Source organism: Hypanus sabinus, chromosome 10, assembly GCF_030144855.1.
Source record: "Hypanus sabinus isolate sHypSab1 chromosome 10, sHypSab1.hap1, whole genome shotgun sequence".
NCBI lineage: Eukaryota > Metazoa > Chordata > Chondrichthyes > Myliobatiformes > Dasyatidae > Hypanus > Hypanus sabinus.
Window position 1 is genome coordinate 144,298,531 of NC_082715.1, and position 24,822 is coordinate 144,323,352.

General features: G+C 43.9%; 1 protein-coding gene across 1 annotated transcript in view; it reads right to left on the reverse strand.

Annotated features, from left to right (window-relative positions):
• Window positions 1-24,822, reverse strand: part of LOC132401195 (sialate:O-sulfotransferase 2-like) — a 470,540-nt gene that overhangs the window by 267,772 nt on the left and 177,946 nt on the right. The window contains exon 3 of the mRNA XM_059983174.1: window positions 8,978-10,426. Within this exon, the coding sequence (XP_059839157.1) occupies window positions 8,978-9,398 (421 nt within the window). The 5' untranslated portion in view covers window positions 9,399-10,426. The remainder of the gene's footprint in view (window positions 1-8,977; window positions 10,427-24,822) is intronic.

Genomic DNA, 24,822 nt, shown 5'->3' on the forward strand with positions numbered 1-24,822 from the left:
TTCCCATGAATCAAAGCATATTCCTCCAAAGAAATAATTATGTCTTGTATTATTCTAAGCACAGCAATGCCACCTAGCCAAGGACATCATCACTAATATTAAGCTGGGTTTTATCTTTGATTCAGCCCATGTTAATGTAGGGTTATTGACATTAGTTGGAAAAATTGGGTATTGTTGTTTCTATCTATCTATTTATTTATTAAATTTTAGAAAATTACAAAGAATAAATGTGATGATGAATAGTGAGAAAAATAATATTAACCCTCCCCCCTCCCCTTAACCCTTATCTAAAGAAAGAAAAAAAAGGAGAAAGATTGCCTGGATATCGGAGGATCCCCACATGCTCCATGGAGTTCAAAATAATTTTAATATTTATTTTTACTTTCCCCAATTACTTTATAATTTTATCTTCAAAGGACCTATGTAGTTAATCCTATCTTTTGTAGGTATGGGATCCAAATTTTCAAAAATATATCATATTTATTTCTTTGATTGTATGTAATTTTTTCAAGTGGAATACAACTATGTATTTCATTATTCCAATGATCCATAGTTAAATATAAATCAGATTTCCAAGTAACTGCGATAACTTTTTTGGCTGCTGCCATTTTTATAAATTTTTTCTGATACTTATTCAATTTAAGTTTCGGTATTGTCCCTTCAATATCTCCTAATAAAAGTAATACTGGACTACGTGGGAGTTGTACTCCAGTAATTTGTTCCAATAAAAGTCTTAGATTTATCCCAAATGGTTGAATTTTAAAACAAGACCAAGTAGAATGTAAAAAAGTACCAATTTCTTGATTACATCGAAAACATTGGTCAGACATATTTGAATTTAATCTATTTATTTTCTGTGGTTTTATATATAATTGATGTAAAAAATTATATTGTATTAATCTAAGTCAAACATTTATTGTATTTCTCATACTATCAGAACATAATCTTGACCAGTTTTTTCCATCAATTTTAACATTCAAATCAAATTCCCATTTTTGTCTTGATTTATGAATTCCTGATTTAATTGTCTGTTTTTGAATCAAATTATACATACAAGATGTAAATTTTTTAATTTTTCCTTTTCAAATTAATATTTCTATTTCACTAGATTTTGGCATCAACATTGTTTGACCCAGCTTTTCTCGTAAATAAGCCTTTAATTGAAAATAACCGAAAAGAGAGTTATTTGATATTTTATATTTATTTTTTAATTGATCAAACGACATCAATATACCTCCTTCAAAACAATCACCTATATATTTAATCCCCTTTTGGAACCAATTATGTAAAAGTTTATTATTCATTGTAAAAGGAATAAGCCTATTTTAAATTAAAGTTCTTTTTGCTAATAAACATTTCTTTATCTCATCGTCCTTATTTACCTTATTCCATAAATCAATCAAGTGTCTTAATATAGGAGATTTTTTTTTTCTGTATCCATTTAGATTCCCATTTATACATAAAATCTTCTGGTATATTTTCTCCTATCTTATCTAATTCTATTCTAATCCATGCCAGTTTTTCTTCATCAAAAAGACGCAACAAATCTAAGTTGATAATGCTTTATAATAATTCTTAAAATTTGGAAGTTGTAACCCTCCTAAATCAAATTTACATGTCAATTTTTCCAATGATATTCTTGACATCTTTCCTTTCCAAAGAAATTTCCTTACATATTTATTCAGTTCTTGAAAAAACTTCTGAGGTAATTGTATTGGTAAAGTTTGAAATAAATATTGCAATCTAGGAATTATATTCATTTTTACAGCATTAACTCTACCTATTAATGTTATTGGTAACATCATCCATTTATCAAGATCCTCTTTTTTTTTTAATAATGGCAAATAATTTTGTTTATATAAATTTTTTACATCATTATCAACTCTAATACCTAAGTATTTTATCCCATTTATTGACCATCGAAACTGAGTTCCTAATCAACATTGATTATAATTTTCTTTGGTAAGGGGTAAAATTTCACTTTTGTCCCAATTTACTTTATACCCTGATACTTTCCCATATTCTACCAATCTAAAAGATAATCTTTGCAAAGATTGCAATGGGTTTGTTAAATAAGTCAAAACATCATCAGCAAATAAATTAATCTTATGTTCTTCTTGATTAGCTCTAAAGCCCCCAATGTCTGAATCTGTTCTAATTAATTCAGCTAATGGTTCTATTGTCAATACAAATAAAGCAGGTGATAATGGGCAGCCTTGTCTAGTTGACCTCGTTAAGCAAAATCTGACCATTTGTAACTACTTTAGCTTGAGGATTAGTATTTAAGGTTTTAATCCATTGTATAAAAGATTTTCCTAACTCATATTTTTCCAATACCTTAAATAAAAAATCCCATTCCAATCTATCAAATGCTTTTTCTGCATCCAATGCAACTGCCACACTCATTTCCTCTCTTTTTTGTGCCAAATGAATTATACTAAGTAACCGGGTTATATTAGGGAAAGGGAATGGAGGTGAGAGAGGAACAAGACTGGATTAGAGTCATTGGGGGTGTGGTGGTCAACACTATCACAGTGGGCTGAAGGGTCTGTCTTGGTGCTGTTGTGCCTGTGACTGGAGTAAGATGCAGGTCACCGACTACAGCTGGGATAAATGGGAAATTAGCACCCTGGGGACTGTGTGCTCCTGGGGCCGCCAGCCAGTGGTACGAGGAATACAGATAGAGTGAGTGATTACAGGTCTTTTCCTCTCAGGCTGGGTGAGACTAGAACTACATGTGGGGGGGGGGGGGGAAAGGTGCAATATTTAAGGGGAATCTGAGGGGGAGCTTGGGTACTGCACCGTACTGCTGCTGCAAAACAACATATTTCACAATATACACCCGTGATCATAAACCTGATTTGTGAAATACTGCACTCAGAGGGTAGTGTGACTGTGGAAGTGGTTCAACTGCAAGATTGAAGAGAAGATTGGAGAGGATCCGAGAGGTATGGAGGTCCAGGCGCAGGTAGGTGGGACGAGACAGAAAACCAGGGTGGCAAGGCCTAGGTGGGCTGAAGGGTCTGTTTCGGTGCTGTAGTGCTCTATGACTTGTCCCTTTGGATCCTTGCACCAACCGTGAAGGGTGGGCTTTTGACCCAAACGTTTTGGTGCTGTGATCAGCATCACAGTAACTCCCAACCATCTCCCACTCTCACCGCAGTCTGGGAGACAGAAAATCAGTGTGCCGGAATTCTTACTGCTAATTCAAATTCAATCTCAATCCATAACTATGTTCAGGAATGTGCTGAAGGTTTCCTTGAATAAATGCAACATTCTCTTGTGACTCATGGAACCCCTGGGCCATGACGCATATATCTCCCTCCCTCCCTCCCCCTCTCCCCACTTCTCTCTCTCTTTCTCTGTGATTGTGAAGGCACTGACAGTCTCAACTGTCTTCACTTCCTCAATGAAGACAAAATATGGCTCACAGCATCCTTTGAGGTTGCTGAACTGGACAGAGATTTAACTAGAACATAGAACCTTACCAGACAGTACAGGCCCTTCAGCCCATGATGTTCTGCTGACTTTTTAACCTCCTCTAAGATCAATCTACCTCTTCACTCCTACATAGCCCTCCAACAGTGTGAAATACTGTAATGCATTGTACACGATCTACCCCTTCTCTCCTACATAGCCCTCCATTAGTGTGAAATACTGTAAGGCATTATACACAACCAGTCGTGGAAGCTCTCCTCCTGAAGAACTGATGTTTGCATTAATACAACTTCGATTTCTTTATAATTTCTCAAGAGGTCACAGCATCTGTTTCACACTGTGACAGTGTAAAACCAAAAATAACAGGAACACTTTCAAAATAAACCTTGCCGAGCTTCATTCCTGACAAAAGAATACCAGACCTGTTTTTCTGAAGTTAAGAACAAAATAATGTTCTATCGAACAGAGCATTGAGCACAGTACAGGCCCTTCAGCCCACAATATCATGCTGACCTTTTTACCAATTCTACAGTCAATCGAACCCTTCCCCTCATAGTCTTCCGGTTTTCTTTCATCCATGCGCCTATCCACAAAATTCTGTATGTCCCTAAAGTACCAGCCTCGAGCATGACCCCCAGGAGTATGTTCCTTGCACTTACTGTGTAAAAACCTATCTGACATACACTCTTATACTTCGTCCAGTCAGTTTTACAAGAATGTCTTAGCCATTTCTGCCCTGGGGGAAAGTCTCTGGCTGTCCACTCATCTACGTCTCTTATCATTTTACACAGCTCTTTCAAGTCACTTCCTGTATCTCTGTATAAACCCGTCCAGATTGCTCAACGGTTCATGGCCCATAAACACCCCCTCACTATTCCTCTTTTATCTGATATGTTATTGTAACTTAAATAATTTCTTATGTCTTGTACCGAACTGCTGCCACAAAACAACAAATTACACAACACTTGTCAGTGATTCTGAATCTGATTGGACAGCCAGGCGGTCAGGCATACCTGATATACGCGAAGGGCAAGGTAGGAAGTCACCTATGCCAGTTTGATGGCTACTCTCTGTTCCCGGAACTTTGCTCCTCGGCCCTCCCTCAATTCTTGATGCAATGGACAACCCACTGGTGGCACAGTAAGTTGGGGATGCTTTCAGAAAATTATCTTTTTCAGTTGCTTTAGTCAGCCTGTGTGAATGTACTGCCGATGGGACGTAATGTTTCCCTATCAGAGGACAATATGTGTGAGGGAAGTGCTGTGGGGGGGGGGGGGGAAGCTTCTGTTTATCATCCATAATGCAATATTTCAGCGTTCAATGCTCCTAGTGGCAGTGGAACTGTCAAACTGCACTTCAAATCTCCGGGAGGAATCTTAAGGCATAAGAGACATAAACAAGGAATGTCAATGACTACAAGGAAAGATGTCTTTGGCAAACCATTTAAGATTTCTGAAAGGCAGAATAATTTCTGTTCTTTAATTAAAGCTGTTATGTTTTGTAACTTCAAAATATTAAACTAATTCAAAGGAAGACATGGGAGTCCAAAACCTGTGTCCAGCTTACGGTTTATTTTAAGCGAGGTGCAAACATATCATGTGTTAGCATGATGATATATGCAATTCACTTCACATATTCTTACATATAACCCGTAGTTATTTAGATGAGCAGTAATGCTTAATCAACTAATATATACACAAGATTACTCAAACATTACTGAAATATTAAATACACAAAAACTTTTCTTTCTGTCAGCGACCGGGGACATGTTGTGAAGCTTTCCTCCACTATTTCGCTTGCGTGCTAATTACTACTAATTATTTTTGTTAAAAGTTGCCAGAATTCCTCCCCAGGCACATATGTTCTTGATGCATTTTGCTGGCACAGGGCTGTACATCTGGGAAAGATCATTGAGTAATTAAGAGTCAAACAAGTTTCTGCAGCATGTCAGTGAGGTCGCGGCGGTGAGGCGGCCGGTCAGCGAGGTCACGGCGGTGAGGCGGCCGGTCAGTGAGGTCACGACAGTGAGGCGGCCGGTCAGCGAGGTCCGGCGGTGAGCCGGCCGGTCAGCGAGGTCCGGTGGTGAGGCGGCCGGTCAGCGAGGTCACGACGGTGAGGCGGCCGGTCAGTGAGGTCACGACGGTGAGGCGGCCGGTCAGCGAGGTCTGGCGGTGAGGCGGCCGGTCAGCGAGGTCACGGTGGTGAGGCGGCCGGTCAGTGAGGTCCGGCGGTGAGGCGGCCGGTCAGCGAGGTCACGGCGCTGAGGCGGCCGGTCAGTGAGGTCTGGCGGTGAGGCAGCCGGTCAGCGAGGTCACGGCGGTGAGGCGGTCGGTCAGCGAGGTCGCGGCGGTGAGGCAGCCGGTCAGCGAGGTCGCGGCGGTGAGGCCGCCGGTCAGTGAGGTAACGGAGGTGAGGCGGCCGGTCAGCGAGGTCGCGGCGGTGAGGCGGCCGGTCAGCGAGGTCGCAGCAATGAGGCGGTCAGTCAGTGAGTTCGCGGTGGTGGTGCAGGGGATGGTTTCAGATCAGTGTAATGACTTTTTGCGCGTGGCCAATGTAACTTCAGTACCCTGTCTCAACAAAATGCTGCAGTTGATGAAAATCTAAAATAAAAACTGAAATAGTTGGAACTAAACTCAACAAACTCAGAAATTCAAACCCAGCACTAACATACAGAAACTACACACTTGACAAACCATAGCACCATCAGAGTGGTCAGAGACACAGCCTGTAAAACTAAACACAAACTCAGAATTTCAAACCCCATCGTTATATATACAAGCTAAACACTTCACAAAAACAGAAATACAATCCAACAGACACAAGCTGGAAACTTAACCAAATCGCATCTTCATTTTCTCAAACTGAAATTCGATCACGGTTCAAACTAAAACCCTTGCTAACTCTGGGGATAGCAAAGTCCTGGTAACGTAGCAGTTACCACCTGTGATCTTGCAAGCATAACCGAGATTCAATTCCCACCACTGTCTGCAACGGCACAGCAGTGATCGTCGCACTCTTACAGAGCCAGGGACTTGGATTCAGTCATTTCCACCGCTGTCCGTAAGGAGTTTGCATGTTCAACCAGAGGTTTCCTCCGAATACTCCAGTTTCCTCCCACACTCAAAAGACAAATGGTCACAAAATGTACTCAGTATAAACTCACACTCAGCACAAACTCGTACTCCATACAAACTCGCACTCCATATCATCCACACTGAACACTATCTGACAAGTCTAATTGTCATTACAAGGACGTAATTTAACTGCAGGATTATCATAAACTGTAATAGTGATTTTATGGTCATTAACAACGCAGCTTGCAGATCAGAATAGGTCCACATGAACAAAAATGAGGTCCAAAACAATATAACTGTGTCTCAATCCAGTGCACACAGAGAAACAATATAACTGAATGACAGTCCATCTCCAGTGTATACAGAAACAATATAACTGAATCACAGTCCATCTCCAGTGTATACAGAAACAATATAACTGAATCACAGTCCATCTCCAGTGTATACAGAAACAATATAACTGAATCACAAACCATCTCCAGTGCATGCATTGTGAATAATATAAATAAATCACAAACCATCTCCAGTGCATGCATTGCGAAAAATATAAATGAATCACAAACCATCTCCAGTGCACGCATTGCGAACAATATAAATGAATCACAAACCATCTCCAGTGTATACAGAAAGAATATAACTGAATCACAAACCATCTCCAGTGCACGCATTGCGAACAATATAAATGAATCACAAACCATCTCCAGTGTATACAGAAAGAATATAACTGAATCACAAACCATCTCCAGTGCATGCATTGCGAACAATATAAATGAATCACAAACCATCTCCAGTGCACGCATTGCGAAAAATATAAATGAATCACAAACCATCTCCAGTGCACGCATTGCGAAAAATATAAATGAATCACAAACCATCTCCAGTGCACGCATTGCGAAAAATATAAATGAATCACAAACCATCTCCAGTGTATACAGAAAGAATATAACTGAATCACAGTCCATCTCCAGTGTATACAGAGAAACAATATAACTGAATCACAGTCCATCTCCAGTGTATACAGAAAGAATATAACTGAATCACAGTCCATCTCCAGTGTATACAGAAAGAATATAACTGAATCACAGTCCATCTCCAGTATACAGAAAGAATATAACTGAATCACAGTCCATCTCCAGTGTATACAGAAAGAATATAACTGAATCACAAACCATCTCCAGTGCACGCATTGCGAACAATATAAATGAATCACAAACCATCTCCAGTGCACACACAGAAAAGAACCCAACCTGCGGTTATATTGCACAGATAATCCAGTGTTGGCAGGCAGTCAATTGTTAAGCAGAGGTTTGGAAAGGATTTGGAAGTTGTTACCACATACAAAGACAGAGAGGAATTAAATCGATGTGTTCGGGGGGATGGTGTTCAAATGTGGTGTGATCCTGACGATCGCTGGGATCTGCAGGGCTGGGAGGGCAACAGAAACACAGAAGTGAACTCTGTATTTAAAGCTGGAGGAACACTGCAGGCCTGGCAGATTCTGCAGAGGGAAATGGACAGTCAACATTTGGGGTTGAAATCCTTCATCTAGACTGGAAGAGTTGAGGGACGATGCCCAATATAAAGCGCTAAGGGGAAAGGCTGGGGTACAATTGGTGGTTGAGGTGAAGGGGAGTGACAGGGAGATGGAGGAGCGGAGATTGGGAATAGGAACAGAGGTTGGAAGGTGACAGGTGGAGGGAACAAGGGGCTATAGATGGTGGAATCCGATGGAAGAGGAAGGTGAAACATAGAACAAAGGGGCAGTTTCTTTATTCCATCCTCCATCGTCCTGTCCTGTCAGATTCCACCATCTAGAGTCCTTTGTCACCTCCACCCCAATCAGGTCCCCGCCTGCCTGTCACTGTTTCCACTCAAATACATTTATATATACATTACATTTATATATTTATTTCCTATAAATGAATATTTTTCTGGACATCTGCCCTCTACTCTCAGTCCAAGTGAAGGGTTTTGATCCAATTCGTAGACCATATATTTCCCTCTGCAGATGCGACTTGACCTGCTGAGTTTCTCCAGCATCTTGTGTGTTAATCCCAACAAGTTAGTGAGAGGATGAGAAATCCAGCCATCACCCTCCGCCCATTCTCCCCCTATGAAAGGAAGGACAGGTGACAGAGCAATTGCATTCTACCCCTATGAAAGTAAGGTCAGGTGACAGAGTGATTGCATTCTACCCCTATGAACGGAAGGTCAGGTGACAGAGTGATTGCATTCTACCCCAATGAAAGGAAGGTCAGGTGACAAAGCGATTGCATTCTACCCCTATGAAACGAAGGTCAGGTGACAGAGCGATTGCATTCTACCCCAATGAAAGTAAGGTCAGGTGACAGAGTGATTGCATTCTACCCCTATGAATGGAAGGTCAGGTGACAGAGCAATTCCATTCTACCCCTATGAAAGGTCAGGTGTAAGAGCAATTGTTGCTGTTGAAGAATCTGACCCACCTCTGTTCTCCTCCTGATCCCTCCACATCTTCCCCTTCAACGCTCGACTCCAGCTGCCGATGGGCTCCCCGGATCTCAGCTTGTCCAGGGCGTCCTGCAAGACTGGTTTCAGCCACGGAGGTCCATACCTTCTGGGCAGGGTTGGAGGCAGGGCCGGCCACTGCTCCTTCTGAGGCGCCTCCTGATTTGCCCTCCGGAAGGGCAGGAAGGAGAAACGCTGGAGGCCAGAAGGAGAACCCAAGGCTGTGTGAGGTGCCCCCTCTCTGTGGGGTGAGGCCCTCCCAGCGACGGTGCTGTCTCCTACAAAGCCTGTGTGCAGGAACAGTAGACTTCCAGCCATGAGGTAAACCGTAATGAAGGTGAAGAATCGTAATGGCTTCCTGTGGAAGCAGCGATGTATCTTGATCGCTAGTCTGGCCATTCCCAACACATAACTTTCCTTTAGTGCGTCGTAACGTCAGGGCAGCGACGTGTAAAAATACAGATCTTTCAGACAAGCTTTCCAAACAGAGAAAGTGTACAAAATATTTTGTAATCCAGGGCTAGCACAGCCATGCGTTTGTCCTGGTGCTCTGCATCGACTTTCTCCCAACCTTGTGCTTCATCTGTTTTGTGTCTCCTTTCAGTGTTGGTAGAGAGTCACCAAACGAGCTTCATAAACCTTTCAGTGTCGGGAGAGAGTTGCTAAATGAGCTTCGTAAACCTCCAGGCCAATCGCTTACAGCATCAGTATTACTGTCGTCAAACTCAGGAAGCTAATTATATCCCTCCATCAGTAAGGGACAGACCTGACCCAAATCCTTCCTCACCATAACCTGTCTCCACTCATCACACACTTTAACCCACCTAACCCAATGTGCCTGGAGGTGGTTAATTGTACCCCTCCATCAGTAAGGGACAGACCTGACCCAAATCCTTCCTCACCTTATCTTGCCTTCACCCCTCAGCCACCCCCAACAATGGTCCGCCTGGAGAAGGTTATCCAGTTGGCCACATTTCTATCCACTGAGATAGTGATTGGTTGAGCAGGCTGTAATTTTATATTCCACTCGTCGGCTGTCTTAGCAAAGTTTCCTGAAATCTGTTCCCTGTTTAAATTCTTCGGAAACCCTGAGGCGGACTACTGACTGAGGAAGTTTATCTGGTAAATAAAGAGCGTAGAGATGGATTGAAAGCAGATGAATGGACACGTGTCTCAGTTTCCCTTTGAATGGCAGACACAGCATTCTCGTGGGCATCTTTTCTATCCTGTGGAGTTCATACCCCTGGACTCATCTCCATCACCCTCTTTGCCCAAACTACCCTCCCATTGCCTACCCCCTTCCTTTCATACAAATAAAGCTTGTTTAGATCACTCGGGGGTGGGGAGGGGAGATCAGGGGTAAGAAGCAGCAAGTCTGAGACAGTTTCTCTGCAGCAGCTCGACCCTCATTCCACCAGGATTCACCTCTGCAAGAGAACAAAACAATGGTTTATTATTGTCACACGTAACCAGAAGCAGAGGAAAATACCCCAATACCCCATCCAGATCATACCACACTGAAGTACATTGTAACGAGAGGCAGAGGAAAATACCCCACCCAGATCATACCACACTGAAGTACATTGTAACAAGAGGCAGAGGAAAATACCCCAATACCCCATCCAGATCATACCACACTGAAGTACATTGTAATGAGAGGCAGAGGAAAATACCCCATCCAGATCATACCACACTGAAGTACATTGTAACAAGAGGCAGAGGAAAATACCCCAATACCCCATCCAGATCATACCACACTGAAGTACATTGTAATGAGAGGCAGAGGAAAATACCCCAATACCCCATCCAGATCATACCACACTGAAGTACATTGTAACAAGAGGCAGAGGAAAATACCCCAATACCCCATCCAGATCATACCACACTGAAGTACATTGTAATGAGAGGCAGAGGAAAATACCCCAATACCCCATCCAGATCATACCACACTGAAGTACATTGTAACGAGAGGCAGAGGAAAATACCCCAATACCCCATCCAGATCATACCACACTGAAGTACATTGTAACGAGAGGCAGAGGAAAATACCCCACCCAGATCATACCACACTGAAGTACATTGTAACGAGAGGCAGAGGAAAATACCCCATCCAGATCATACCACACTGAAGTACATTGTAACAAGAGGCAGAGGAAAATACCCCAATACCCCATCCAGATCATACCACACTGAAGTACATTGTAATGAGAGGCAGAGGAAAATACCCCATCCAGATCATACCACACTGAAGTACATTGTAACCAGAGGCAGAGGAAAATACCCCAATACCCCATCCAGATCATACCACACTGAAGTACATTGTAACCAGAGGCAGAGGAAAATACCCCATCCAGATCATACCACACTGAAGTACATTGTAACGAGAGGCAGAGGAAAATACCCCATCCAGATCATACCACACTGAAGTACATTGTAACGAGAGGCAGAGGAAAATACCCCATCCAGATCATACCACACTGAAGTACATTGTAACAAGAGGCAGAGGAAAATACCCCAATACCCCACCCAGATCATACCACACTGAAGTACATTGTAACCAGAGGCAGAGGAAAATACCCCATCCAGATCATACCACACTGAAGTACATTGTAACGAGAGGCAGAGGAAAATACCCCATCCAGATCATACCACACTGAAGTACACTGAGGTAGACACAAGAAAACAGAAAGCAGATTATCGTGTATCTGCAACGGAGAAAGTGCAAGGTCTGACACGAGGTCAACTGGGAGATCAAGAATTCATCACTTAGAGTATGAGAAGTACGGTCAAGAGTCTGATAACAGTGAGATAGAAGCTGTCCTTGCACCTGAAGCTTCTGTACCTTCTGCCCAATGCGAGGGGGAGAAGAGAGAAGGTCTGGGGTGGGAGGGGGAGGAGCTTTTGATTATATTGGTTGCTTTCCCGAGACAGTGGGAAATGTGGAGGGAGTGAAGGGAGAGGAGATCAGTAAAGGGGATGGACTCAGACGTGCTCACTACTCTCTGCAGGTTCTTGTGCTCTTCAGCAAAACAGATGTTGTACCAGATATTATGTAGTGACCAACATAGAGGCAGAGAAGCAGGGAGGAGGTAGAGAAAGGGGAAGAAGTGGAAGGGTGGGGGGGGGAGAGAAAGACAGGTGGAGAGGGAGGATGGGGGAAAGGGGAGGAGAGATGAAGAGAAGAGGAGGGGAGAGGGGGAGAGTGGGGAGGAGAGAGGGGAGGGTGAGGGAGAGAGGAAGAGAGGAAGAATGAGAAAGGGGAGGGAAGGGAGGGAGAGGAAAGAGGGAGAGGGAGAAAGACAGAGGGAAATTTGGCAATTTTGAGCAATTTAGAAAACACTGGAAGAACTCAGTATATTTATAGAGGGGAGTAAACAGTCAGTAAGCCTCTTCATCAGAAATGTGAAGGAAAGTGCTATGTTTTGAAACTTCAAAACATTAATCTTTTTCAAAGAAAGACACAGGAGTCTGAAATGTGCGACAAACTTCAACTAAGCTGGTAGTCCTTCCATTCACACCACCTTCTTATTCTGGCTAGTGCCCCCTTTCCTGTCTAGTCTAGATGAAGGGTCTTGACCCTTAGTGTTGACTGCTCATTTCCCTCCATAAATGCTGCCTGATCTGCTGTTTCCTCCAGATTTTTTATGTGCTGGTCAAGATTTAAAACATCTGCAGAATGTCTTGAATTATGGCAAATGTCAATTTATAACCCAAACAGGAAATTACTTTTATTGATCAGGGATTGCATTTTCCAGTTGTAAAGAAATTTGCAAAATGTCAGCAATTCCAGTAAAAATTACTGCCGGTCATGCCGAATTTGACTGAAAATATACAACAGCATCAGGAACAAACCACACCGTCCGTCAGGTCTGCTCCCCTCTTCAGTGAGATCAGGACCGATTCTGTGCCTCGTGTCCTTGACCCTGCCCAATCCCGGATGTGAACAGTCACCTTTCTCCATCTGGGAGATATTCCCTGGAAGTCAAGTTGGATTGCCTTCATCTGCAGTTGACTCAGTAAGAGATGAGGAACTGCAGTGTGCTTGATGTTGCTGAAACGTGGCTCCAAGACAACATTCCATGCGCCATCAATCTTCAAGCCTTGCCACTCGGGGACTTGTGTTAAGAATCTTTGTCATTCTATGTGCTATTGAACCTATATTTACTGTGCACTGTGTGTGACTGTATGCTCTGCGTCTTGCACCACAACCACGGAGGAACACAGTTTCGTTTAGCTGTATACATGTGTATGGTTAAATAACAATAAACTTGAACCTGATTCAACGACTCTGCCACCTTTGCTCTCTGGGGTGGCAATTCCAGAGAGCCTCATTACAGTGGAGAGCATTCTGATTGGTGGAGCCTCCAACGCACAGGATTGCAACAGGCTGCAAAGGGTTGTTGAATCAGCCAGCACAATCACAGGCGTGAGCCTCCCCACCATCTTCAGAAGTCAGTGCCTCGAGATGGAGGCATCCATCACTAAGGACCATCACCATCCGTGATGTGCCCTTTTCTTGTTACTACCATCAGGCTGAAGACCCAATCTCAAAGCTTAAGGAACAGGTTCATTGCCTCTGCCATCAGATTTCTGAATGGTCCATGAACTGATGAGTAATACCTCATTATTCCTTTTTTTAATAAGTAACTAGTGTGGCAAAAAGAATTTAAGAGGTGGGTTTTGAGGCTGTCATCAATAGGCGATGCCTCAAAAAGATGGCATCCATCATCATCATTAAGGACCCTCCCCATCTAAGACATGCCCAGTCCTCGTTACTACCATCAGGGAGGAAGATTAGCCCTGTCTGCCCGAAGCCTGAAGACCCACACTCAATGATTCAGGAACGACTTTCTCCCCTCAACAATCTGATTTCTGAACAGCCCATGAACCCAAGAACACTGCCTTGTTATTCCTTTTTTTTTTGCACTATTTATTTTTATGAGTTTTCTCTGACACAAAGCCTCAAATTTCACGTCTTTTATGTGGTGGATAATGAGCCTGATACTGTGGTTCTTGCAGGAAATGCACTGCACTGCTGTGCTTAGAGCTTCGAAAGACATCAGAATGAGGGTCAGCACAACAGCGGCAGTTTTTGTAACACTGATCCACAGCACTTTGAGAGAGACAGGGAATGTAGTTTCATTGCTACCGGAATCACACAGTGCCAGATTGGGTTAGCTCCACAAAACAACACCACAGATTAAACTCTCGCCGTGCAGGTCCCTCAGAAACTCTCCCATGGTCTTCTCACAGTCCCTCGGGCTGAAGTGGTTTAATTATGTTACTGCATTTCACTTGGGTTCAACATTCAGCCGACCCTCAAATAACAAAAACAGGGTCTTTTAGCATTACATCTTTAGTTTCTATATACATATGCACTCAGTAGCCACTCAATGAGGTACACGTGTTCACCTGCTCGTTAATGCAAATATCTAATCAGCCAATCATGCGGCAGCAACTCAATACATAAAATCATAAAGACAATCATAAAAGTTGTTGTTCAGACCAAATATGGTCTGTTTGGGGAATGGGGAAGAAATGGGATTTGAGTGATTTTGACCGTGGAATGATTGCTGGTAGTTTGAGTATCTCAGAAACTGCTGATCTCCTGGGATTTTCATGCACAGCAGCCTATAGATCAGGGTTCCCAACCCTTTTTATGCCATGGACCCGTACCAATAACTGAGGGGTCCATGGACCAGGTTGGGAAACCCTGCTCTAGAGTTGACAGAGAATGGTGCAAAAAAAACATCCAATGAGCAGCAGTTTTGTGGTGAAAATGCCTTGTTAATGTGAGAGAGGTCGGAGGAGAATGGCCAGATGGGTTCAAGCTGACAGGTAGGCCACAGTAACTCAAATAACCACACGTTACGACAGTGGTGTGCAGAAGAGCATCTCTGAACACACAACACGTCGAACCATGAAGGGGATGGGCTGCAGCAACAGAAAACCACTCTGGATTTCACTCCTGTAACTAATTAAGTGGCCACTGAATGTATATTTCTTATTGTGATTTATAATATATTTTACTTATTGCACTGAGCTGCTGCCTCAAAAAAACAAATTTCACAAAATAAATAAGAAAGAGAAGTTCTGATTAAAGCTATATTTTAATCTTGTTGTTTTACCTCTCTTTTTTTCTTTGTTGAATGTGATTTTTACATCACAAAGCTATACTGACTCCAGGAACTTTGGGTGCTGCAGGTCTATCCTATCAGTAAGCCGCTGGTTGATCAGAGTAGCTGGACTGGGTGCCAGCCGGCGTGTCAGAGGACTGTCAGAAGATTATATCTTAAACCTTCCAGTAAAATGGCAGCGGGTTCAGACACAGCGGCTTCTACAGGGTCAGCAAAAGGTGCTACTGTCCTATTTAAACATATCTTAAATGATCGCAAGATGCTGCTGAATATTAAGAACTTGAAGTACCGCAGGTCTAGCCTGTCGCTGAGTTGCCGCTGGCGGATTAATGAAGGAGCTGTGCATGGTGCTGCCGGCTGAGTTGAAGGAGGCTTACAGCCTAATAGCAAGTGACTGTCATCGTCACTTTTCTTGTGATCACAAGACCCTTTGGACATGGTTAATGTGGAATACTGCAAGTTCGATTCGCTGATGCGAGCAGGGGCGGATGGCAGGGAAGCTGTGAGGCCTCAGCTGTAGCAAGCACTATGCCTCAGGCCACGGTGTCCCCTGCTAACAGCTGCTGGGTGAGAGGCAATGGAAGTGGCGTGCTCCACCTGGGGTGGTGTGGCACAGCATCCAGGCTTGGAGTCAGCACTGCCCCCACAGAACAATGGTCTCAAGATCTGGACGATATGCATTATGTATTTTGTGTGACTGTATTACTGATATCTTGTATGTGGGAGGACTAGGCCTCAAGCCACTGTGTTACCCGCTTGCAGCTGCTGGGAGAGAAGCATAGGAACCTGAACACTCCACCGGGGGCAGTGTGGCGCAGCATCCAGGCTGGAGTCAGTGCTGCCCTCCCGTGTTCGTTCAGCAGATGACAGGCTCTATTCTGGTCTGGCAACGTTGGATGGCCTGAGTTTGGACTCTTTTAATTGAGTGGCTGTACCTTGTACCTTATGCGTGCTATGTGTATTTTGTGCTGTGTGTGACTGCTTGGTACTGTGTTCTGCACCTTGACTCCAGAGTACCGCTGTCTCATTTGACTGTATTCGTGAGTATTCATGCATGGTTGAAAGACAATTAAAATTGAATTCCTTTCCAAAATCACCTCCCATCACCCAAGAAACAGAAACTAAGGACTCAAGTTATATTTTATTTATCTTTCACAGTGGCTTTCTGAAAATAACTATTGCTGTGGTTAACAGGATATTTCTTCATCGGCCCTTGTCCAGATGTTGGATTTCATCCAGGTTACTATCTCACAGCAGGCATTGTACCCTGGAGAGTTTCTTTGTAGTTATAAAGATCAAATAGCTGTGATTCCTCAGGAAACCTGGTACATTATTCAACTGGACGTATCTCTCTGTCAACTGTGTGTACCTGCCTTGGTTCAGTGACACTAATGCCATCAGCAAATATAATCCATCAAAGAGCAAAAAACACAGATACTGAGAATCTAAAATAAACACAGAAATTCGCAACAGATCAGTCAGCGCCTGTGGAGAGGGAAACCGAGCTGGTGTTTCATTACAGGTTAAAGGAAATAAGTTCCCCGCCCACACACACACTAACAACCCAAGAGATGATCTCTTTTCATTACAACCACCATCCCATGAACACCAGCTCAGAATTTTCACTCTCTTTTAACTGTTCTTCAAAATCTGTCACCCCTGAAAATCCTAAAAACTGTTGGTGTCAGAAATGCTAAACTGAAAGACACGGGATCTGTGAAACGGGACACTGTAAACATTTTAGATTGAGGACCCTTCACCGCATCCTACCACCCTCATGTGGTTTGCTCTTCACCAATTACTAAACCTGGATCTTTTAACCCTTTAGGGTTAAATCGGGAGTTGCTGGACAACGAGGCCTGAAGGGCTGGAACACTGATCTCAATAAATAAACACAATCTTGCTTCTCCACAGTCCTGATCTATTTTCCTGAGCCTAATGAGGATGCCTCCCACATCTCATGTTCCCCTCTCACTTGCCTGGTCCCTAGGGTTTCAATGCTTAATTTTCAACCACAAGACTCACCTGGGAACAAAAGAATGCTTTAATTTTCACGATCGATCTCCGAGGCAGCAAGACACAAGTGGGATTCTTGGTCATTTTGCACTGACAGGGCCATACGTGGCTCTCATCACCAACACCGTTCAACTGCGGGTCCTGTGTGTCATCACCAATTAACTCAACTCTGAAAACTCACACTCGCTCCTCAATCACACTTTATTTACTTTGCACAGGGAGAACAACATGCCCGTCACCACACTGTTCTGAAGACTGAACAGAGAAATGGCATTTTTATACAGAATTGACTAGCAGTTACGGATATTGACCATCTGGTAAACTGTATGTTTGAATTCTTACTTGGAAGATCAATTGTCGTTCACAATACAAGTGTTAAAAATCAGTAGAAACTACAAGTCAACAACTGATGCTACATTAAAGTTCATAAATTGTCCCCAAGCTGGTGAGTGTGCCCCTTGCATCCTTACCTCGTCAATGTAAGCCAAATGGCTCCAGTTTGCTGCTGTAAAAAGGGAAGCTATACTCTTCAAAGACATATTTCTTACCTGGGCTGTCTGCACGCTATCTGCAACCTACCTACCTACCTTGCCTTGCTGTGACGTCCACAAGTGTGGGGTTGGAAGTGATGAAGGGTTGCAATGGTAGTTGGAAATCAGAAAGCAAGGACAATGGGCTGTTGCAACTATACAGGAACTGAACACGTTCTTAGAGTATTCTGCTCACTTCTGGTCACCTCATTATAGGAAGGATGTGGAAGCTTTAGGATGGGTGCAGAGGAGATCTACCAGGATGCTGCCTGCAGTAGAGAACAGATCTTAAGAGGATAGGTTGAGCGAGGTAGAGCTTTCTTCTTTGTAATGGTAGAGGGTGAGTGGCAATTTGATGGAGGTGTATATGATGAAGAGAGACGTAGATAAGGTGGAGAGCCAGTACCTTTTTCCCAGCAGAACAATGGTCAATACCAGAGGATATCCTTTTAAGCTGAGTGAAGGAAAGTTTAGGGGAGATGTCAATGGTAAGTTTTTTGTGTTTTTTTTTCCCCACACAGAAAGTGGTGGATATTGTATCTGTGATCTGTGCACAACCACATATCAATTAAACACATGTGGAAGAAGGTTTTAACTGGTATATGAGAGAGGGGGGAAGAGAGAGGGGGGAAGAGAGAGGGGGAGGGGAGAGAGGGGGGGGGAGGGGGAGAGAGAGAGAGAGAGCGCATGTGCGCATGCATAGACAACAGATCAATATTCATGGGTAAGTTATAAGTTAACAACTTCACTGTCCTAAAGATTCAGTCTTTTGTTTCTTTCAGGATAGCGCTTCTGGATCTGTGGAGTGGCATTAGGTTTGGCAGGTGTCTTGTCCAAGACAACGTTGCTGGTTTCCAGTGTCACGATGCCGTCAGTGACGTGATCATCACTGAGCGGTAAGTCTAGTGACTGTAAAGTGTCCGCCTTGTTGGATGCAGCCGACACGGATGTGTTCTTTGGTTGAGCATCCAGTATCTGGTCCACATGACGTCTCCACGTCTGATCTCCAACATCAACTGCGTACATCAGAGGTCCAGTTCTTGTCGCTATCCTACTGGGTGACCAACTGCCTTGTTGGTAATCAGGTCTATGCGAGATCTCAGACTCCTGCTCATGAACAGCATTGCGGGTGTTTGATTTGTCATCATATGAACAGAGCTTCGATACACAAAAAGGACTTTGTCCATCTTCTACTGTAGAGAAATGTCCTCCTTGTCCATTGCTTTAATGGACTTCTTGAAGGTTTGCATAAAACTTACAGCTAATCCATTCATAGCTTGTTGGTGAGGAGCTGACTTGAAATGTTTGATGACGTTGTTCTTCATGTACTCTCAAAATTTTTCTGACATGTTTTGTGGTCCATTGTCACTCACAATTTGTTTTGCTAAGCTATTTCTGGCAAAGATAGTCCTCAGAGCAGACACAGTCTTTGCTGAGGTGGTTGATTTCAATGGTATAACCTTCAGCCACTTTGAATGAGCATCTACAGCAATCAGGAACACAGAGTCCAGGAATAGCCCGGCAAAGTCAACATGCACTCTTTGCCATGGGACAGTCACCCCCTTGGGTGTAACAGTGCCTGTGAGGGTGCAATTTCAACTTTATTAGCATCCCAAACAGCTCCTGGCCAAGTCTCCAATCTGTTTATCTATTCCCGGCCACCACACCTACTGTAGTTCCAGGTAAGACTCTTCATCTGGACTGCACCCAGGTGTCCTTCACGCAGATTCTCTAACACTCTGGTGCACAGTTTAGAGGGAACTACAACATCAGATCCACACAGTTAGTCTCATCTCACTGAGAACTCTGGAAACATAGGGTTACCTTGAGCTGTCCATCCTAGCATGGTGATTTCATAGACTTTGACAATGTTGGGTCATTCCTTGCTTCCCTTTCTATTTCAGAATTTGTTACTGGCAACTGGCCAACCAGTGTAGTGTGGAGTAATTCTGCTGGGTCACAGTACGAAGACTTTTGTTTGTCAGTTGCCAGTATTGGATGATGGGACAAGCCATCGGCATTGTTTGGTATCCTTGACGACTATGTCATAAGAGTGGGCTCCTAGGACTAGCACCCAGTGGTGTAACTGGGTAGCAGTCATCTCAGGAATTCCCCTCCTGGGACTGAAAATCGACACAGAGCCTGGTGATCTGTCACTAACATAAAAGTTTGTCCGTAAAGGCAATGGTGGAACTTCTTTATTCCCCATATTTGACTAAGGACCTCTCCGTTGATCTGTGCATATTGAGTTCTATGCTTGTCAGTGAACTTGAAGCAAATACAGATCCATCTTTCATCGAGTCTGACAAAGTGGCTCCATGAACATCATGGAGTTTAGAGCACTGATCAGTACTTGGAGCTATGATGTTCAGGCCATTACTGAGGCTCGGATGGCTCAGGGGCAGGAATGGTTACGTAGAATGCCAGGCTTTAGATGTTTCAGAAAGGACAGGGAGGGAGGAAAAAGAGGTGGGAGCGTGGCACTGCTGATCAGAGATGGTGTCATGGCTGCAGAAAAGGAGAAAGTCATGAAAGGTTTCTTGACACAATATGTACATTAGCCTCCAAGAGGGGAGGCTGTACTTGATCTGGTATTGTGAAATGAACCTGGTCAGGTGTCAGATCTCTCAGTGGGAGGAACACTTTGGAGATAGTGATCATAAATTTATCTCCTTTACCATAGCATTGGAGAGGGATAAGAACAGACAAGTTAGTTAAGTGTTTGATTGGAGTAAGGGGAAATATGAAGCTATCAGGCAGGAACTTGGAAGCATAAATTGGGAACAGATGTTCTCAGGGAAATGTACGGAAGACATGTGGCAAACATTCAGGGAATAGTTGTGTGACGTTCTGCTTAGGTACATTCCAATGAGATGGGGAAAGGATGGTAGGGTACAGGAACCATGGTGTCCAAAGGCTGTTGAAAATCTAATTAAGAAGAAAAGAAAAGCTTACGAAGTTTCAAAAACTAGGAAATGATAAAGATCTAGAAAATTATAAGGCTAGCAGGAAGGAGTTTAAGAATGAAATTAGGAGAGCTAGGCAGGGTCATGAGAAGGCCTTGGCGAATAGGATTAAGGAAAACCCCAAGGCATTCTACAAGTATGTGAAGTGCAAGAGTATAAGACGTGAGAGAATAGGACCAATCAAGTGTGACAGTGGAAAATTGTGTATGGAACCGGAGGAGATAGCGGAGTTACTTAATGAATACTTAGTTTCAGTATTCACTACAGGAAAAGATATTGGCGATTGTAGGGATGACTTGCAGTGGACTGAAAAGCCTGAGTATATAGACATTAAGAAAGAGGATGTGCTGGAGCTTTAGGAAAGCACTAAGTTGGATAAGTCACCGGGACTGGACAAGATATACGCCAGGTGACTGTGGGAGGCGAGGGAGGAGATTGCTGAGCCTCTGGCGATGTTCTCTGTATTATCAATGGGGACGGGAGAGGTTCAAGAGGATTAGAGGGTTGCAGATACTGTTCCCTTATTCAAGAAAGGGAGTAGAGATAGCCCAGGAAATTATAGACCAGTGAGCCTTACAATAGTGGTTGGTAAGTTGATGGAGAAGATCCTGAGAAGCAGGATTTATAAACATTTGGAAAAGCAAAATACCATTAGGAATAGTAAGCATGGCTTTGTCAAAGGCAGGTCGTGCCTTACGAGCCTGATTGAATTTTTTGAGGATGCAACCAAACAATTTGATGAAGGTAGAGCAGAAGATGTAGTGTACATGGATTTCAGCCAGGCATTTGATAAGGTACACCATGTAAGGCTTATTAAAGTAAGGAGGCATGGGATCCAAGGAGACATTGCTTTGTGGACCCAGAACAAGCTTGCCCACAGAAGGCAATGTGTGGTTGTAGATGGGTCTTATTCTGCATGGAGGCCTGTGACTAGTGGTATGACTCAGGAATCTGTTTTGGGACCCCTTCTCTTGGTGATTTTTATAAATGGCCTGGATGAGGAAGTGGAGGGATGGGTTAGTAAATTTGCTGATGACACAAAGGTTGGGGGTGTTATGGATACTGTGGCGGGCTATCAGAGGTTACAGCGGGACATTGATAGGATGCGAAACTGGGCTGAGAAGTAGAAGATGTAGTTTAACCCAGATAACTGTGAGGTAGTCCACTTTGGTAGGTCAAATAATATGGCTGAATATAGCATTAATGGGAAGACTCTTAGCAGAGTGGAGGATCAGAGTGATCTTGGAGTCCAAGTCCATAGGACACTCAAAGCTGCTAAGCAGGTTGACTGTGTGGTTAAGAAGGCATATGGTGCATTGGCCTTCATCAACTGTGGGATTGAGTTTAAGAGCCAAGAGGTAATGTTACAGCTTTATTGGACCGGGGTCAGACCCCACTTGGAGTACTGTGCTCAGTTCTGGTCACCTCACTACAGGAAGGATATGGAAACTATACGGAGGGTGCAGAAGAGATTTACAAGGATGTTGCCTGGATTGGGTAACATGCCTTATTAGAATACGTTGAGTGAACTTGGCCTTTTCTCTGTGGAGTGACGGAGAATGAGAGCTGACCTGATAGAGGTGTACAAGATGATGAGAGGCATTGATCGTGTGGATAGTCAGTTTTTTCCCAGGGGCAAAATGGCTAACATGTGAAGACACAGTTTTCAGGCGCTTGGAAGTAGGTTACAGAGGAGATGTCAGATGTAAGGTATTTTACGCAGAGAGTGTGAGTGTATGGAATGGTCTGCTGGTGATGGTGGTGGCAGTGGATATGATAGGGTCTTTTAAGAAACCTGGATAGGTACATGGAGCTTAAAAAAATAGAGGTCTATGGGTAACCCTCGGTATTTCTAAAATAAGTACATGTCCGGCACAGCATCATGGGCCAAAGGGCCTGTATTGTGCTGTACGTTTTCTATGTGTCTCTGTTTCAATGCCAAAAGGGGACACATCTCACGCCAGTCTGATGGGCAGAGATGGGTCATAATGTGAGAGCAGTTCAACTGATGTTATTAGTCTCTCTCGAGGAAATCTGCAGATGCTGGAAATTCAAGCAACACACACAAAATGCTGGTGGAATGCAGCAGGCCAGGCAGCATCTACAGGGAGAAGCACTGTCGACTTTTTGGGCCGAGACCATTTGTCAGGAATAACTGAAAGGAAAGATAGTAAGAGATTTGAAAGTAGGAGGGGGAAAGGGAAAAGAGGAAAGGAGGGGGAGGGGAAAATGCGTAATCATTTTGCATTTTCCCCTCCTCCCACTTTCAAATCTCTTACTATCTTTCCTTTTCAGTTAGTCCTGACAAAGGGTCTCGGCCCAAAACGTCAATTGTACTTCTCCCTGTTATTGTTACTGCTGTGTTCCACCAGCATTTTGTGTGTGTTATTAGTCTCTCTGTTTCCTTGAACGCTTTTTCACATCTTTCTGACCATTCCCACTTTGCTCCTGTCTGTAACAATGCATTCAATGGGTGCAGCACTGTAGCAATGTTTGGGAGAAACTGGTGGTAGTAGTTTACAAGGCCCAAGTCTGACCTGAGTTGTGACACATTTTCAGGTTTGGGAGCCTGCAGTACTGCTTCAATCTTCTCTTGTGACGTATGGAAGCCATGCTTGTCAACGACAAGTCCACAATATGAGATTACATTCTTGAAAAACTAATATTTCTCTATTTCCATTGTGATCTTATATCCAAGATGGCGGCACGACGCAACTTGCAGCGGACACTCTGGAACTGATTATCCGTTATTTGTGAAGTGGGGTGCCATACACAATCATAATTGATTGAAAATGGACGTGGAAGCATGGAGAAACATCAGGAAATTCTAAGGAGACTTTCTTCGTTGCTGCTGCTGCTGCTGTGAGGTCTGGGACTCTGCTGGGAAGAACAGGCCCCCAGTCCTCGGGGTCGCCTTGCTAATGGCCATTGGCGGGGGTGTCTTAATATGCTCGGCAGAGGATGATGCTCAGAGAAGCTGTGCCGGAGGGGATGGTTGTCGGCTCGGAGGTCCGACGGACTCTGAGTCCTTTCGACGGACTCGGGTCGCTTTCGGTGTGTGCTGCGTCTGTGAGGCTGGTTTCAACAGAGCTTCCATTGTGTGCTGCGTCTGCGAGGCTGGTTTCGACAGAGCATCCATTGTGTGCTGCGTCTGTGAGGCTGGTTTCAACAGAGCTTCCATTGTGTGCTGCGTCTGCGAGGCTGGTTTCGACGGAGCTTCCATTGTGTGCTGCGTCTGCGAGGCTGGTTTCGACAGAGCATCCATTGTGTGCTGCGTCTGTGAGGCTGGTTTCAACAGAGCTTCCATTGTGTGCTGCGTCTGCGAGGCTGGTTTCGACGGAGCATCCATTGTGTGCTGCATCTGCGAGGCTGGTTTCGACGGAGCTTCCATTGTGTGCTGCGTCTGCGAGGCTGGTTTCGACGGAGCTTCCATTGTGTGCTGCGTCTGCGAGGCTGGTTTCGACGGAGCATCCATTGTGTGCTGCGTCTGCGAGGCTGAGTCGGGCGGCGCCGTGGAAGTCCATAGCGGGGGTACTCCCTTCTGCCGCCAGCGTGGGATGGCGAGTCTGTTGGGACCCTGGGGGACTTGTGGAAACTGTGGTGATTTCTATTGAACTTACAGTCCTTTAACATCTTGGGCTATTTTTACTGTGCCCATAGTCTGTTTTTTTAAATCAATTATGCTATTGTTTGCACTGTTGTTACCATATGTTGTAATTATGTGGTTTTGTGCAGGTCTTGTAGCTTTAGTTTTTGGTCTTGTTTTGTCTGGTGGATTTGGAGCTCCTTTCTGGGAAACGCGCTAGACGGTAGCGCGATATTAATACGTATCAGCCTCTCCGGACTCTGGATTGGGGATTACCAAACGTTACGTGGATTTTCTGGTGTAGTCTGTTTTGTCATATGCTTTTGTGATATCAATCTGGGGGAACTTGGTTTCATTTTTTAACTGCATTGCATTTGTGGTTTCTAAATGTCAATAATCTGAATCTGAATCTTTGCGCGCAAATCACACTCACTCAGTCTGGTAAGCACTTTACCAAGGTTCTGCCGGTGCTCTTCATCATTCTTGCTAATTGCAATGATTTGAAACATCGATACTTTTTTTTTTGGCTTTTTACACCATTCAGGTGTATTTTGTGCATTTCACGTCCTAACCTCTTTTTCTACAGTT